At 40.3% G+C, this 19,032-nt stretch overlaps 1 protein-coding gene across 1 annotated transcript in view; it reads left to right on the forward strand.

Moving 5' to 3' along the window:
* Positions 1-4,118: 4,118 nt before the first annotated feature.
* The window catches only part of LOC139550664 (cadherin-2-like), a 114,020-nt gene continuing 99,106 nt past the window's right edge, over positions 4,119-19,032 (forward strand). Inside the window, exons 1-2 of the mRNA XM_071361690.1 lie at positions 4,119-4,379; positions 6,573-6,684. Of these exons, the coding sequence (XP_071217791.1) occupies positions 4,323-4,379; positions 6,573-6,684 (169 nt within the window). The 5' untranslated portion in view covers positions 4,119-4,322. The remainder of the gene's footprint in view (positions 4,380-6,572; positions 6,685-19,032) is intronic.

Consider the following 19,032-nt stretch of genomic DNA (forward strand, 5'->3'; position numbering starts at 1 on the left):
AGTTAAATTTCAAAAACATTTTACAATATGTTTCTCCAATACAGTGTAGTAGATTGAATTTAATTTAACAATCGAAGTTGGAATTGTTTGATTACATGTGGAATGGGTGTTGGTAAGTAGAATAGAATGCAAAGGGAAGCCAAAAGTGTAATGATCAATTAACACAAAAGTACCTTACAGTGGATTGTAAGCATCTGTTAAAACAAATATGCAACCCAAACTCTCACTGAGTATGCTTAAACCTGAGCCAGTCATAGGTGATAGTACCATCTGTTTGCTCAGGATTACTGGTACTGGGAAATCTCTAGTGTTGTGGGTGAGAGGGAGTTAGCAAGTCAACACTGTTAGCATCAACACACTAATTCCTCATTAGTTTTAACACACCAATAACCAGAGAGACACTTTCTTTTTCTTTACAATGGATTGTGTATTGGGGACTCACACACAGTAAGCCAAAACCAAAAGCCAACCAAAAGCCAAAAGGCAACCATTGGACATGTATAGCCTATGCACATAGTGTTTATTGAATGGAGTAGACATGCTTGGGAAGAAAATAGGAAGGAAAATTCTAGATAATTTTTTTCTACAAGTCAAATGCTATTGCACAGGCATAGGCTACACACAATCCTTATTTAACCTTTATCTTAATTATCTACCTAAATCTCAAAAGCACAGTAAAGATGATTATAGATTTTAACTTATGCCAACCTGTATGATATGAGGAAACATCTGGATGGTCTTCCGTCTGCTGATGTCTGCTGCCTGTTGGGAACTTGAAAGAGCATTATTCATCCCATGTTTTATTAAGAGAACATGAAAGCTGCTTTACATCCATCCCTGAAGATGAGTCAACAGACTTTCACATAGAAAGGGATTCTAATGAATCACATCAGACTTATTAAGTTAAACTAAATTGACTCAGCTTTCTGTAGATATTACTCAAGGATGGACCAAAGAAAAAGACTTGGATGGGCGATATTTTCCCCAGGTAGGCCTCAAGATACTTAAGATATCAATTACTAGCTTACTAAAAAAGTAATTTATTAAAACTGTTTAAGTTTTGTGAATGTAGCAGTGGTTCTCCACTATATTTTGATTGTTAATTTCTGGAAGAGAAAAGTGTGTGGTCGCAAGTGCATTCATTTGGCGCCAAACATCTGTTTGGCTCCACACTATATACAGTATTACTCTGTTTCGACTCATGCATTTTCTTATTAAATGTTTACTACTAAAACTGGTCACGGTAAACAATTAAATGGACATGGATATTTTAAAAGAAATGTAAATTCTTTCTTTGTTTTTCCTCACACTTGAAGAGGGGTTTGTTTGTTCACATGCGCACAAGCGTCAAAAACGGAGGCACGTTCAATAGCTCAAGTTTTAACCATAGAGATCCTATTAAATTAAGTATTATAAAATGGGTGGTTCAAGTCCTGCATGCTGATTGGCTGAAAGCCGTGGTATATCAGATCGTATATATCGCGGGTTTGACGAAACATTTATTTTTACTGCTCTAATTATGTTGGTAACCAGTTTGTAATAGCAATAAGGCATCTCAGGGGTTTGTGGTATATGGTACTTAGCAGTGGTTTAGTGGCTATATACCACACCCCCTCAGGCCTTATTGCTTAATTCTAATTCCGAATTCGATGATTTTAACAGTCTTGTGGTTGGTAACCACAATTAACCTTTCAAATATGTTTCAAATATTACTGAAGGCATTTTTTAGCACCTTGATTGAAAAGGGTGCATATATGGTAAATACTGTATGTAGGCTGTGTTTATTGCCTGAAGACGTGTAGGCCTATATTGTTATTCATGCATTTTTGTATGGTGATTGACCATTTGGGTATAATTATGGGCAACATTTAAAAAAACGTTTTTTTTTGCCACCCGTGAGATTAAATGTCATTCCTGTTCACCTGTTATGTTGTACTATTATCAAATGTTAAGGTTGAACACTGGCAGTTTAGTACCTTCAATGAGGGTTACAAAAGTGTGTGAATACCTTGTAGGCCAATGCAAATCCCAATATTAGGATAGACGCCAACTAGTTACAATATTTAACATGCAAACATAATTAAGGAAGAAATATATTTACTAACATGATGAACAGGAATGAAATGTATTCACGGGTGGCCAAAAATACATATCTAAAAGCCATACCCCTAATAGGCCAACTCTCCTGAAAATAACCTAAGGATTACATTAAAAAGACCCAGCAGCTGCGTCAACCCAGGATGAAAGTTAAATAAACTAACCTAATGGTTAAATTAACCCATGAATAACATATTGAGTTATTCACGCAACCCAACTGGCTAGGTCAAAATAACCCAGCGTGTGTTCTGTCCAATATTGTCCCAGTGCTGGGTTACCAAAGAACTCAAATCGGGTTGCTTTTAGCCCCCCATTTCCTAGAGTGTAACATTAAGGGAGCCTAAAGATAAATAATCCCATTTTTTAGAGATAAACATTTAAATCTGTTTTTTTTTAAAGGTGCAATATGCAGAAATTGCTTCACCATTTCCTAGTTGCTAAAATTCTAATAGTTTGCCTAATTTCATTTTATGTAACAAAACAAGCCATCTACTGTACAGTGTAGAGAATCCTTGTACAGTTGTGAAATATTTTTTCAATAAACGAAAATTAAGTATTTCAACTGTTTGAAGCTGGTGTACAAAACCGGAAGTAAAAGACACAAAAACGAAAATTAAGCAAGGGACCCATAGAAATAGTGCACGTACAACAGATCTACCGCTTCTTAGACTTGCTATCAATGGGAATGACAGATCTATAACTAACATTTGTATGTGAATTTGGTTAGGTCAACCAAAAAGTTACATATTGCAGCTTTAATAAAGCAGTCAAAATTAAGGTACATTTTAATAAGGTGAGCAACTAAACATTTTTCAATTCTAGACATCTATGTCCCTTCATAGAATGTTTGCCTAACCATGACCATCATCCACATAGCTATCCCACTGAGACAGATGTCAATTCAACGTCTATTTTCATTGATATGAAGTGGAAACAATGTTGATTCAACCAGTGTGTACCCAGTGGGATTTTTTTTTATTTTTACAAACTTTGTTTTTTTGTGTCAGCAATTGGACATTTTACTTAACATTGAGGCTGTTATTTACATACCATTCAAAAATAAGTAACCCTCCATTAATCAGCAATTAATTGACACTTAATATTCTTGCACATAAGGTAAAGTTGACCAAAATTACCCTAATATCTGTGTCTGCCTCCACACACTGCCACATCCACCACAATGGCCCCACAGATTGAGAGGTGTCACATTTGATTTGCATTGAGGCTGTTATTTGCATACCCTTAAAAGTAATTAACCCTGCATTAACCAGCAATTAATTAACACTTAATATCCTTTCAGATAAGGTGAAATGTAAGATAAACAATTTGCTGTAACCCATATAGATCAAGCCCTATCTATCAATACTCTTCTAGCAGGTTGGAGACACCCTTCATTGATCCATGATTGGCAGCTAAATGGTAAGATTAGGAATAGGAAACCTTTTATAGACTCTTATACATTTAATTGCAATTGCAGTAAAATATGAAATCAGGTCTAGGTAGGAAAGTATGGCAAAATTGAATCAGTGTTTTATAGGGGCCTATTTACTGTTCAACACATGTGCCAAAATGATTTCTTCCTTTTTTGTCAGATAGGCATAGATGGAAGACTAAACCTGATAAATATTAAATTGCCTATGATTAATGTAGAGCATAATCATCCTCAGTAGAAACCCAAGTGTGTCATTCATTTGGATAAAGCTCAAAATAATAATTCATTCATAGGCCTAATATAAAAATAATGCAAGATTAAGGGCATGTATTTCAATCTCCCAGCCTGAGCTTCCCCTAAGATTTTCAGGCAGCAAGAGGAGGGCAGCAGACTGGCGATAAAATACTTAAAGTGCTTTTCAACAGATTGTATGTTTGTTTTTAGAAAGGAGAAGGAGGAGTTTCGAGACGACGGAGTCTCAAGGAGCCACATTGTGTTTAGTGAACTTGGCGAATTGACCAGTAGGGAGAGACAGTGAGAGATCCTGGCACAGCGACAGGGTATTTTCTGTTGGAGGGACTGTATGCATGGGAAGGAGTAGCAGCCTCAGTACCAGGCGGTGATCTCAGATCGGAGCGGAGAGTGGATAGGGGAGGCTGCTACATGCTGCTGCCGCTGCCGCCTTTGTTGTAAGCAGGGAACGTTTGGTTTCACCACTACATCCAGACTGCAGAAAGACATACGGATATTTATCACGCATTGAAAGGGAAAATACATAACAAAAGGCATATCAATGTACTTATACGAGGGCAGGGGACTGCTTCTGCTCACGCTCTTGGCCGCTTTGCAGGTAATGTGTCTCCGGAACGGTTTTGTTGAGTTGCACAAGACAGTTCTAGGACTATTGCTTTCTTTCTGTGACGATGCTGCTGCTGTGATCTGTCGGGTTACGTGCCTGGTTGTCCGTTATAGCTTGCCTCCAAAAAGGCTACATGGGCATTTTTTGGGATGGATGCTCGTTATAATGCATCCAGTATTGGGAACATGGATATGTGATGCGTCAACAAATAATGACAAGATGTAGTAAATTGATGTTGCGTGAAGATCAACCCTGGTTTGCTTGGAGCCGAAAGCGCTACAGTAGTCTATTTGAAGGATGGGATGCTTTGCCATTTAAAAAGCTTCGCTTGTTCAAAATATTACGCTATAATAAACGTGGTTTATTAGTCCATATGGGCCTCAAGAAATACAATGTTTCTTCTTGAAGTATTTTTTGTTGTTGAACTCGCTAAAATGCTATACTTGCATGTTTGTTGGCTACATTTGTGACCTTTTCACGAGCCAACATGATATGGTTAGTAAGTTGCTGCTGTCTATTGATGCAGGCTATGAGTTACAAAAGCCTATCATTATTTCTTCCTAACGGACACGGAATGAGCCAATGGCCCTTTCCGTCTTGTAATTAGGCTATCAGTGCAAACAACAGTTACGGTGCACTTATGTTGAGTTTCTGTATGTGCAATCTGTTAGTGCAATCCAGAAACTCTGCCAGAGACAATGATGTGTTCGTTTTTGATTTCCTAACCACAAAATCGTCTTGACCTCAGCTGCTTATAGTGCCTCGGCAGAGTGTAAAGTAGGTTACCAAAGTAGCCTAGTCCAGCCTTGTACTTATCACATTTTATAGTTCATTCTGAATATTATAGTTTCTTCAAAATTATGTATCTTTTAATAAGTAATTTAGGCCCGACCTAGCCTACTTGAGTTGTAAAATAATAATTAAGGATTTTTTTATTTAAATTGCCAAAATGTTTAAATAATTAAAGCTGTAATATGAGAGACAGTCTAATGACATGTAGGCCCATTTATTCATTTAAAAAACGAGCTATGCTGTTCTATGCATGGCGGTGTGCTCTGTCAATTGATGATGTAGTGTGCTAGAAAGCCAGGCATACACCTCCCCCCGCCCCTCCCCCAGCATATTCGATTTCAATTCCGCTGATTAAGAATGGCAAGTGGCACGGATACTCCCAATACTTGTTTTCCGTGGAACTCTTCTCGTTTCACATTCTTTTGTTGTCAGGTCCGGCCCTTCTAAATAAATAGTATTACGTGTATTTGGGGATGTGGGGTCATATGCTCGTTTTATTTTGTTTTGGATAGTTTTTGATCAATTTGATGCCCATTATGTGCTAGGCTAGTACTAGATTATGTGTTATGTTGTAATAGACGACTCACGCTTGATGAGATAATTGTCAAACTCTAGATCTATCTAATATCTAATTTGTGTTAAATTGAATTTGTTCCATGAATGTTTGTATTTTGTTTTGGAAATAAGATAAATAAAAATAAATAAAGTGACAGATAATAATTTATTATGTAACAAATGGCAGAAATATAACTTATCGGATTCAACATCAGACCGTTGTGATTAAATCAGAGATAGAGTGGGGGGAGATGAAGAGGGATGATGATGGGGAGGTGATGAAGAGGGATGAGATGAAGATGGTTGAGATGAAGAGGGATGATGATGGGGGAGATGAAGAGGGATGATGATTTAGTGTTTTGTTTGAGTAGACACAGGAATTCACACACACAGATGCTTTCACCCCTGCAGTTTAGTAGGAGTTTTAGGAGTTGTAGCCTATCTCTACTGTTCCTGAACTTCAAAGCATCCCGTTTACTCAGGTCAGAGTAGTGATAAGGGGGACCAGCCAGCAGTGAGCCATAGACCCAACATAGAGCCATAACCACGGCCTGGGCCTGAGTCTGGGCCCCTCTCTATCTCCTCAAAGAGACAAATGTGGCCTGTTCTTGCCTAGCCATGCTCCTTGGCTAATGGTTAACCCTTTTGGCCTCATTATCCTAATTGCAGTCCTTGCTATAAAAACAACAGGTGCATTTGTATGACTGTGGAGGGAGATAGAGTGGAGGGTTCAGAATGTGACCAGGAGTTTTTGGGGTAGTCGAAAGTGCATTTTAGAGGGGGTTGATTTGTGATTCTGAATAATTCTAACACCCTCCCCCCTCCTATCCCCCTCAGATTGCAACGGAGGGCAGGGGCACCCCTCCTCTGTGTCGGCCGGGCTTCTCTGAAGATATGTACGTTGCAGAGGTTCCAGAGAGTGCAGAGAAAGGACAGGCCCTTTTCAATGGTAAGTCCTGGTTTGAATAGATTTGTTTTCCATTACACTCTTCACTGCCTGTTTGTAGTATGTTTGTGCACATGTGCTTAAGTGTTTGTGTGTGTTTCAAGTTTCAAGTTTGAATGTCACATGCACAAGTACAGTGAAATGCCTTTCTTGTGTGTGTGTGTGTGTGCTCGTGTGTGTGCCTGTGTGTGCCTGTGTTTCATTCAACACATGTATGATGTTGAGTGCAGTCGTGGGTAACAACAAACATCAAAACATATTTAAACAATTAGCGTTGCTGTTATGTGGGCCTAAAACCCCATGTTGTTTGGCTTGTAAACATTGAAATGTCAATCTGGATAAATGTAGCCCTACTTCTAATAATTTGCTTACACTTACACTTTTTTGAACAACTGAGTTAAATAATTTTCTCTCTCCAATCTTAGCACAGTGTCGCTGAAAAACCAATGCTTAAACAGTAGGACAACGTGTTCCAGCTTACTTGCTTTTAAAAAGAGGTTTTGAGCTCTGAATTTAAAGAATTTAAAAAATGTAAAACCATTTTAAATTAGATTACTTTATACAGTACCCCTCATAGAAAATGCATAAACTTGAAGTCATGGAAAGTTTCAAAGATGGTGACCCACTGCAATTTTCTTCTGAATAGGAAATGAAAAACCAAACCCCTCTACTTGTTTTTAAATGGAACCATGGCAGTTGTAATTCAAAAAGTGAACACATTGGATGCACTTGGGTGCAAAGCACAGTCATGGAATGGAAATGTTACTTATATCTTCTATGTCTGTTTTTGTATGTCAAACACCATTCATTATTACACATAAGCTAACCCGTGGCACACAGATCAAATGGTCAAAGCATTTATATGTTGTGTACTAATCGCGGATATATGCAATAATTATTATGCAAGTAAATTATTATGTTGCTTTCACAGTCATTAAATCATTATTTCTGCCATGTTAGTGTCACGCCCTGACCTTAGAGAGCCTTTTTATTTCTCTATTTGGTTAGGTCAGGGTGTGATTAGGGTGGGCATTCTAGTTTTTCGTTTTCTATGTTGGCCTGGTATGGTTCCCAATCAGAGGCAGCTGTCTATCGTTGTCTCTGATTGGGGATCATATTTAGGCAGCCTTTTCCCACCTGTTGTTTGTGGGATCTTGTTTTTGTGTAGTGCCTGTGAGCACTGCATTTGCTGCACGTATCGTTTGTTGCACGTATCGTTTGTTCATTTATTGTTTTGTTTTGCTGTGAGTTTCACATAGAAATAAAAAGATGTGGAACCCAGATCACGCTGCGCTTTGGTCCAGTTAATATGACGAGCGTGACAGTTAGCCTTAAACAGGTTCAAGGAAATGTGTAATACTTGCAAGTACAGTTGAAGTCGAAAGTTTACATACAGTACACTTAGTTTGGAGTCATTAAAACTAGTTTTTCAACCACTCCACAAATTTCTTGTTCACAAACTATAGTTTTGTGCATGACACAAGTCATTTTTCCAACAATTGTTTACAGACAGATTATTTCACTTATAATTCACTGTATCACAATTCCAGTGGGTCAGAAGTTTACATACACTAAGTTGACTGTGCCTTTAAACAGATTGGAAAATTCCTGAAAATGATGTCATGGCTTTAGAAGCTTCTGATAGGCTAATTGACATAATTTGAGTCAATAGGAGGTGTACCTGTGTATGTATTTCAAGGCCTATCTTCAAATTCAGTGCCTCTTTGCTTGACATCATGGGAAAATCAAAAGAAATCAGCCAGGACCTCAGAAAAAAAATTGTAGACCTCTACAAGTCTGGTTCATCCTTGGGAGCAATTTCCAAATGCCTGAAGGTACCACGTTCATCTGTACAAACAATAGTACGCAAGTATAAACACCATGGGACCACGCAGCCGTCATACCACTCAGGAAGGAGACGCGTTCTGTCTAATAGAGATGAATGTACTTTGGTGCGAAAAGTGCAAATCAATCCCAGAACAACAGCAAAGGACCTTGTGAAGATGCTGGAGGAAACAGGTACAACAGTATCTATATCCACAGTTAAACTAGTCCTATATCGACATAACCTGAAAGGCTGCTCAGCAAGGAAGAAGCCACTGCTCCAAAACCGCCATAAAAAAGCCAGACTACGGTTTGCAACTGCACATGGGGACAAAGATCGTACTTTTTGGAGAAATGTCCTCTGGTAATAATGACCATCATTATGTTTGGAGGAAAAAGGGGGATGCTTGCAAGCCGAAGAACACCATCCCAACCATTAAGCACGGGGGTGGCAGCATCATGTTGTGGGGGTGCTTTGCTGCAGGAGGGACTTGTGCACTTCACAAAATAGATGGCATCATGAGGTAGGAAAATTATGAGGATATATGGAAGCAACATCTCAAGACATCAGTCAGGAAGTTTTAAGCTTGGTCGCAAATGGGTCTTCCAAATGGACAATGACCCCAAGCATACTTCCAAAGCAAAATGGCTTAAGGACAACAAAGTCAAGGTATTGGAGTGGCCATCACAAAGCCCTGACCTCAATCCTATAGAAAATGTGTGGGCAGGACTGAAAAAGCGTGTGCGAGCAAGGAGGCCTACAAACCTGACTCAGTTACACCAGCTCTGTCAAGCTTGTGGAAGGCTACCCGAAACGTTTTACCCAAGTTGAACAATTTAAAGGCAATGCTACCAATTACTAATTGAGTGTATGTAAACTTCTGACCCACTGGGAATCGTTCTCTCTACTATTATTCTGACATTTCACATTCTGAAAATAAAGTAGTGATCCTAACTGGCTTAAGACAGGGAATTTTTACTAGTGTTAAATGTCAGGAATTGTGAAAACTGAGTTTAAATGTATTTGGCTAAGGTGTATGTAAACTTGTACATAGCAGAAACTTAAAGGAAAGAAGTGGTCAGTGGCCATGCTGTTTTATATTCCCAACCCCTCTCAATGGCTGTCATTTCCTTTCAACACAGCTTCAGTATCACAGTTGTGTTTGTACAGTATCTGCTCTGTTGGAAATACAACATCGAAAAGCACAGCTTGCTACATCTGACTATGCTTTTATCTGTTTCATTTGTATCTGTTTCATTTTGCTTCTATACTATATCCCTCAGAAAACAAGACAAAATCAATGTAATGTTTTGTTTTAAATTTTTATAATAATACTGACCTGATTGGAAACAGTAATTACAATGTATCATGGAAAACATGACCAATTAATAGCTTTTTTGAGGTTAACTACTCCCTAAGTAAAAGTGCTGCCACACAAACAAATATCACACGATTACAGTCACCAATAGCAGCTCTGAACAGTGCTGAGACTGAAGTAGTCAGTTCGGCTGGTGCCTAGCAAGGCAAACTTTTTTGGGGAAAAAGAAGTGGAAATAGTGCTGTTCGTCCATTTTGAGATGCCGTAGCCAGCATACACTTCCTCAAAATTAGCAAAATTAATCTAAGATAACTCATTAATTTTGATGTTTTTGCCGGGGAGATCTTAGTTGCGCAATTTTGCATCTGACTAGGATGTTTAGTGCAGTATTTCTCAAGTGAAAAAATGTGCACAAGGACGAGTCGTTTCTTGTTGAATGACAACAGGCACGTAATTGAAGAATCCCTACTGTTGACCAATCGCAGACGAGAGGGCATAGACTTCGACTACTGACTTCGACTTTCCTCTGAAAAAATGTAGTCTGCCCAAACAGTCGAAAAAACCCTTGCCAAAGTCCAAAACAAACAAAAACGTCACAAAATGTCGTCATAATATATGCACAAGCTGTTTCGGCTGGGGAGGAGCAATAGGAGGACGGGCTTATTGTAGTGGCTGAAATGGTGTTAAACGAAACAGAGTCAAACATGTGGTTTCTATATGTTTGCTACCGTTCCATTTATTCCATTCCAGCCATTACAATGAGCCCGTCCTGTTATAGCTCCTCCCACCAGCCTCCTCTGTTGCGGACGCCTTAAGAGTGACTGCCGATAATAAAAGAGGAACATACCACCAATGTGCCATCCCAGGGATTTGGGCCTTGAGGTCATCTGAACCAGAAACTAGCTCCAGTAGCGTTGGATTTCACAGTGTGTTCTAAGAAGTCACAGTCAGCTGAGAGTGTGAGTCAGAAGAGACTGGGAGGGCGAGAAGGAAGGAGAGAGAAGGAGAGGAGAGCGAGAGATAAAAAGAGAGAGAGAGAAAGGGAAAGAAGGAGAGCGAGAGGGGAAAGAAAGAGAGTAATGGAGTGGTGGTTGGAATGGAAAGAGAGAGCTTTCACTGGCCCTTCCTTATACCTGCTCTACAGCTCAACCTCCAGTTTGATCCTCCAGGTGATGGATTTCCCTCTCAGTTGAATTGTGGATGGGCCGTGACCAGGGGTAATCAGGTTCCCTTTTGTCATCCCCACTTCACCCCTCCCCTCACCTTCCTCTCTCCTCTTCTCTTTCTTTACCCTCCCTCACCTCCTCTCTCCTCTGCTCTTTCTTGTCCCTCCCTTCCCCTAGCCCTCAGCCCTCTATGGGGAGAGAGGTTCTCTGACAGGGAGAGAGAGAGGCACAGCACCCCTATGTCATTGTAATACGTTGGCCTGGAGCTGGGGCTGCATGGGGCTCAGTAGCTCAGTGGCGTGGGATGATGCTAATGAAAGCTCCAGTCGCTAATGAAAAGCTCCTGTGGCATGTTTGGAAAGACAAAGCTCCCACAGTGTGGAGGGAGTGTTAAGCCCCCCCCTCCTGTTTTCTAACTCCACTTTCACCATGCTGGTTGTGAATATTGTTTTTACCAGGAGGCAGGGAAACAGGGGCTTTTTGAGAGGCTCCTAGCCACAAGAGGTGTAGTGTGGAGACTAACGCCATGACACCTTTGTGTTTTTTTCTTTCTGTGAGAATGTCTGCCTCCTGTGCATTTAATTACTTTTCTTAATTGCACCCTTAGGCCCTAAATAATGAATGAATGAGGACTGACTGAATCTAGTTGCAGTCATTCTCCTCAAACATACCTGAGTGTTCATGCTCATTGTAACAGAAAATCCTTCCTTGTTATATCAGAAATAATCTATCAGCTTCCTTGTTATATGCATGGACCTGTCCTCCTTTAGAAAAGCTATTAGCGAGTATAGTTATACTAGGCTCTCTCTGTAGAGCTGGAATAGATTCCTTCTTCCAAGTTGGGAAAGAGTATCGTTGTGAATATGACTGTAACCCTATCAGTATACAGTACTAGGTAACGGTAATACGATCACTTTGTTCTTGCGGCAGTTGACCCTGTGGTGAGTGGAGACAATAGGAGAAGACGTTACAGCCTACCCTACTGTCTCTGAAGGTGATTCATTTCAGTAATTGATTACCAGAATACACACCCTGAGTAGATCTGGGAGAACATCAGCATTCCCCTTCCCCTTTTTTGGAATGAATAACAAAACCCAAAGTTTTCTAGGCCCAAAACACATTTGGCTCTGCTTGGGTATTCTCTATAATGGCAATTCCTCCACAATAAGCAGAAGTAATTGTTTAATTATAAAGACGTAATTATTTGTTAGGTGATGCAGATCCAGAGATTAACTATTGGTTGGCCCTGGCGAACGCTCCATCGGTTTTCAATGGAATTGTTCAGGTGGCTCTGAACAAAGTTCATTAGCAGGGCAGTGGAGGGGAAAGTGAGGGAGGACAATTATTTTGCTACGAGGCCTCCTCTCCTATGTATCCGATGATGTGGAAAAGAGGATTTTAGCTCTTTGTTTGTGAACGTAAAGCCCACAGGCTCAGGCGGTTTCCCACTGTCGGCCCCAAGGGCCTCTCGTGACCTTGTCTTTAAGCATCCCTATTTGTTTAGGGCTGGCTGATACCGAGTCCCTGAGTGGAGGCCTATATAGCTACTCCCACTCACTACACTCATCACCATTCACTACCACAGCTAAGCTAACACTGTGTCACCACCAGTGAGTGTTCCTATAGAAAGGACATTTTAACATTCATGCCGTGTTCATTTCCTGTTTGATCAAAATGACTCATCTGATGAAATCAGCAGGTAAAATGGCCGGTATGGCTGGCGATGGTAGTGTGTACTGGGTCTTGGGGCTGCTGCTTAATGGAGAATTGGCTATAGAGAGCTGACATGTATTGTCCTGCCTTTCAGACTAGGAGGCTTTTTAAGCAGGATTGTAAAGTGAGTCAGTAACAGCAGCATTATTCAGCAGAGGCTTTCCTCTCCAAAACTGGGTTAATGAAAAAGCCCAAAAGCCTAATTGAACTTAATACATACTCCTCTCACAAGCAGCCACCCTGCCTCCCCAACCACCTACTTTCAATCTTTTTCTTTATTCCACACTCCCCAAGCTCTTAAGTTTCAGATGTTTTTGCCAATTAAGTGTGCTGGGCTGATGGAAGGCAACTGTGGTTACAGTCTTCTTCAACCTCAGTTCAAGTGCTTTTAACGCCAGTGCGTCGACCGTGTCCACTGAGCTGTCTGTATCTGGCTCCACTGACTGAGGGTTCAAACCCTGAGCCGGCCTGGGTAAACATAGTTGACCGAGTTCACTATAGAAAGAGAGAGAGAGAGAGAGAGAGAGAGAGAGAGAGAGAGAGAGAGAGAGAGAGAGAGAGAGAGAGAGAGAGAGAGAGAGAGAGAGAGAGAGAGAGAGAGAGAGAGAGAGAGAGAGAGAGAGAGAGAGAGAGAGAGAGAGAGAGAGAGAGAGAGAGAGAGAGAGAGACTTTACGTGTACAACATCGGCACTTTTCTTCCTGTTTAATGAAATGTACGATATACTGGATGGAAAGACCTGGGCATAAGAAATCACAACACTTTCCATGACTTTGTTTTTTAGTGTAGTAACCTTTCCCTGCTCTGTTTGAATAATACAAACCTCTTGAACCCACAGAGAATCAGACCCGTTTGACAAAAATAAATAATACACGTTTTTTCTGACTTTTTATGTTTTTTTGGGGGGGGGGGTGAGACTCCATTTGTATGGTGTTGTTGTTCTGGTTCTCTGCACTTTGTCAAGGCTCCTGATGACCCCTGGTATAGAGTACAGCTGTGGCAGCTCTCAGAAGTGCTTGAGAGGCCCGTGTGTTTGGTGAGACGTGACCCTGGTTGACGCCGTCCTGTAAATTGGGGCCGGTGCTCAGCTCCAGGAAGGAGGAGGTGGTGCTTCTCCGTGTGTGTGTGTGTGTGTGTGTGGGTGGTGGCATGGCATGGCATTCTGGTGAGCTCACACTGAATGGAGAGACCAGCCAATGTAGGTTGTGACCCTCAACAGGGTGGCCCCATGTGCACGACACCTCTCAGGGCATGCTGTCCTGACTTGCCAAAATGAACATCTATCACTGGAAAAAGGAGAGGCGGAGCATTCAGAGGGAGCACCGGTCGGTTGGATCTCTATGGATGTTTCCACCATCCTCCATACGATACATGACAAATGGTAATGAATTAACGTGACTATCACAGCGAAGTCAAAGGCATCTGCATTAGTTATGAGAGGCTGCCTGTGGAACACTGGAACACTAAGGGAATGTGATTCTCTTCTAATTGATGAACGCCCAATAGGCCCCCAGAAATATATAATAAATTATAACAAAGATACACAAGTTCAGGGGATGGGATGATCAGAAAACACATTCCTTTTGTAAATAATGTGTATCTGAGGGTTAGCCTGAGTCAGTGTCATGGCACAGCACATCATGGTCATAGATAAGACAATGTGTAATAGCCTCGTGCAATGAAGGCTCTCACTGGCTACCTTGCTGCAGATGAGGTTGTGTAGCAAAGCACTGTCTGAAGCACTGATGTCTGTGCCAATCCTGAATTATTCAATAGTCAAACAAGGCTGCCTTAATATTCGAATCCCTTGGTGAGATGAGAACCATAAATACAGAAGAGACATCATCCTTCAGTCAGATGCGAAGAGGAGAGGAACAGGGGCTAGGAACAGCAGGACAACCAGCCCTTTATTTTTTTTCATTACAAAGATTGCATGTTACACAAGTTCCTCCATCTCTGTTTTTTAAAGTCCGACATCAAGTGCAACCCCACGACCGCACCTCTCTCCCCATCTCATTTGATGGGGGTTCTAAATTCCAATCCCCCGCTTCCCTTGCTTTAAGCCGATGCAGCACTTCTCTCTGGGCTATCCTGTTTGCAGCACCAGTCCATTGCTCTCCTTCTCATTCCCCCCTTCTCAGTTTTCCCCCCACAAAGCGGATCAATAGATCCAGGGTCTTTGTTTGGCATGATCAATATGTTGTAATGAAGGTTGTGCTCCAATTCCCAGCTAAAGCATGGAAGAATCAGCTTTATTTTTTATTGTTATGAGAACCTATACATTTTCATCACCTGGCCGCCTGTGTTGGTTTTGCCCCATGCCACGCCACCATGGCCTAGATAACCGCCACATATTGTGTCGGTTGATTGGATCTCAGTGGTATACAGTTCCTTCAGAAAGTATTCATACCCCTTGACTTATTTTACATTTTGTTGAGTTACAGCCTGAATTCAACATGGAATAAATAGATTTTTACACACAATACCCCATAATGACAAAGTGAAATGTTTTTACAGAAATATCTCATTTACATAAGTATTCACACCCATGAGTCAATACATGTTAGAATCACCTTTGGCAGCGATTACAGCTGTCTTGCTGGTTAAACTTCTTATGGCTGCAATCCCGTTAACGGGATGATATGACAACAGCCAGTGAAAGTGCAGGGCGCCAAATTCAAACAACATAAATCTCATAATTAAAATTCCTCAAACATACATGTATCTTTTACCATTTTAAAGGTAATCTTGTTGTTAATCCCACCAAAGTGTCCGATTTCAAATAGTCTTTTCAGCGAAAGCACCACAAACGATTATGTTAGGTCACCACCAACTCACAGAAAAATTCAGCCATTTTTCCAGCCAAAGAGAGGAGTCACAAAAAGCACAAATAGAGATAAAATGAATCACTAACCTTTGATGATCTTCATCAGATGACACTCATGGGACTTCATGTTACACAATACATATATGTCTTGTTCGATTAAGTTCATATTTATATCCAAAAACCTCAGTTTACATTGGCGCCATGTTCAGAAATGCCTCCAAAATATCCGGAGAAATTGCAGAGAGCCACGTCAAATAACAGAAATACTCATCATAAACTTTGATGAAAGATACATGTTTTACATAGAATTAAAGATACACTTGTTCTTAATGCAACCGCTGTGTCAGATTTCTAAAAGCTTTACAGCAAAACACAATATTTAATCATCTGAAAACAGCCATTCAGCCACAAAAGCAAGCCATACAGTTACCCGCCAAATTGTGCAGTCAACAAAACTCATAAAAAGCATTATAAATCTTCACTTACCTTTGCTGATCTTCGTCGGAATGCACTCCCAGGACTCCCACTTCCACAAGACATTTTCGTTTTTTTCGGTAATGTCCATCATTTATGTCCAAATAGCTATTTTTGTAGTGTGTTTGGTAAACAAATCCAACGTCAGGAAGCTCGTTCACTAAAAGCTGACGAAATGTCCAAAAGTTCCGTAACAGTCAGTAGAAACATGTCAAACGATGTATTGAATCAATCTTTAGAATGTTTTTAATTTAAATCTTGAATAACGTTCCATCCGGAGAATTACATTGACTTCAGATGAGCGATGGAACAGAGCACCCTCTCATGTGAACAGGCATGGTCAAAGCATGGTCAGGTCATGGCAGACCTGACTAATTCCCCTCTCATTCGGCCCCCCTTCACAGTAGAGGCATCAGACAAGGTTCTACAGACTGTTGACATCTAGTGGAAGCCGTAGGAAGTGCAAACTCATCCATATCTCGCTGTGATTTCAATAGGATCTTGGTTGAAAATCGACCAGCCTCAGAATTCCCACTTCCTGTTTGGATTTTTTCTCAGGTTTTTCTCTGCCATATGAGTTCTGTTATACTCACAGACATAATTCAAACAATTTTAGAAACTTCAGAGTGTTTTCTATCCAATACTAATAATGATATGCATATATTAGCAACTATGACTGAGGAGCAGGCCGTTTACTCTGGGCACCTCTGTGCACCTTTCATCCAAGCGACTCAATACTGCCCCTGCAGCCATAAGAAGTTAAGTGTCTAAGAACTTTACACACCTGGATTGTACAATATTTGACCATTATTATTTTCTAAATTCTTCAAGCTCTCTCAAACTGGTGGTTGTTAATTGCTAGACAACCATTTCAAGTCTTGCTATAGATTTTCAAGCAGATTTAGGTAAAAACTGGAACTCGGTCACTCGGGAACATTCACTGTCTTCTGGTAAGCAACTCCAATGTAGATTTGGCCTTGTGTTTTAGGTTATTGTCCTGCTGTCAGCTACAAGTGTCTGGTGGAAAGCAGACTGATTCAGTTTTTCCTCTAGGATTTTGCCTGTGCTTAGCTCCATTACGTTTCTTTTTTATCCTGAAGAACTCCCCAGTCTTTAACGATTACAAGCATACCCATAACAGGATGCAGCCACCACTATGCTTGAAAATATGGAGAGTGGTACTAAGTAATGTGTTGTATTGGATTTGCCCCAAACATAACACTTTCTATTCAGGACCAGAGTGAATTGCTTTATCACATTTCTTGCAGTATACATTTTTTATTTGGTATTTTGGTATTTTATTAGGATCCCCATTAGGTGTTGCAAAATCAGCAGCTACTCTTCCTGGGGTCCATGCAAAACATGAAACATGACATAATACAGAACATTAATAGACAAGAACAGCTCACGGACAGAACTACATCAAAAAACAAAACAAAAAAAGGCACACGTATCCTACATATCAGTACCCATACATATAGACAAACTATTATGTCAACTTAGGTAGAGGCATTGTGCCGTGAGGTGTTGCTTTATCTGTTTTTTGAAACCAGGTTTGCTGTTAATTTGAGCAATATGAGATGGAACGTAGTTCCATGCAATAATGGCTCTATATAATACTGTGCGCTTTCTTGAATTTGTTCTGGATTTGGGGACTGTGAAAAGACCCCTGGTGGCATTTCTGGTGGAGTAAATGTGTGTGTCAGAGCAGTGTGAAAGTTGACTATGCAACAATTTGCGATTTTCAATACATTAATGTTTCTTATAAAAAGAAGAAGTGATGCAGTCAGTCTCTCCTCATCTCTTAGCCAAGAGAGACTGGCATGCATAGTATTTATATTAGCCCTCTGATTACAATGAAGATCAAGATGTGCCGCTCTGTTTTGGGCCAGCTGCAGCTTAACTAGATCTTTCCTTGCAGCACTTTAGTGCTTTGTTGCAAACAGGATGCATGTTTTGGAATATTTATATTCTTTACAGACGTCCTTCTTTTCGCTCTGTCAATTAGCTGAGTATTGTGGAGTAACTACAATGTTTTTGATCCATCCTCAGTTTTCTCCTATCACAGCCATTAAACTATGTAACTGTTTTAAAGTCACCATTGTCATGGTGAAATCCCTGAGTGGTTTCCTTCCTCTCCAGAAACTGAGTTAGGAAGGATGCCTGTTTCTTTGTAGTGTATTGATTGGTGTATTGATACACCATCCAAAGTGTAATTAATAACTTCACCATGCTTCACCATGCTTTTTTATTTTTACCCATCTTCCAATAAGTGCCCTTCTTTGTGAGGCATTGGAAAACTCCCTGGTCTTTGTGGTTGAATTGTGTTTGAAATTCACTGCTCGACTGACGGACCTTACAGATGACCTTACAGAGATGAGGTAGTTGTTCAAAAATCAGGTTAAACACTATTATTGCAACTTATTATGTGACTTATTAAGCACAGTTTTACTCCTAAGCTTATTAAGGCCTGCCATTAACAAGGAGGTTGAATACTTATTGACTCAAAACATTTCAGATTTTCATTTTTTATTAATTTGAGAAAAAAAACAAAAAAAACATACAGTACCAGTAAAAAGTTTGGACACACCTACTCATTCAAGGGTTTTTCTTTATTTTTACTATTTTCTACATTGTAGAATAATAGTGAAGACATCAAAACTATGAAATAACACATATGGAAAAATGTAGTAACCATAAAGTGTTTAAAAAAATCAAAATTTATTTTATATTCTTCAAAGTAGCCACCCTTTGCCTTGATGACAGCTTTGCACACTCTTAGTATTCTGTCAACCAGCTTCACCTGGAATGCTTTTCCAACAGTCTTGAAGGAGTTTCCACATATTCTGAGCACTTGTTGGCTGCTTTTCCTCCAATGTGCCATCCAACTCATCCCAAACCATCTCAATTGAGTGTGCCTTGAATTCTAAATAAATCACTGACAGTGTCACCATCAAAGCACCCCCACACCATCACACCTCCTTCTCCATGCTTCACGGTGGGAACCACTCATGCGGAGATCATCCGCTC

This window comes from Salvelinus alpinus, chromosome 23, assembly GCF_045679555.1.
Source record: "Salvelinus alpinus chromosome 23, SLU_Salpinus.1, whole genome shotgun sequence".
NCBI classification, from domain to species: domain Eukaryota; kingdom Metazoa; phylum Chordata; class Actinopteri; order Salmoniformes; family Salmonidae; genus Salvelinus; species Salvelinus alpinus.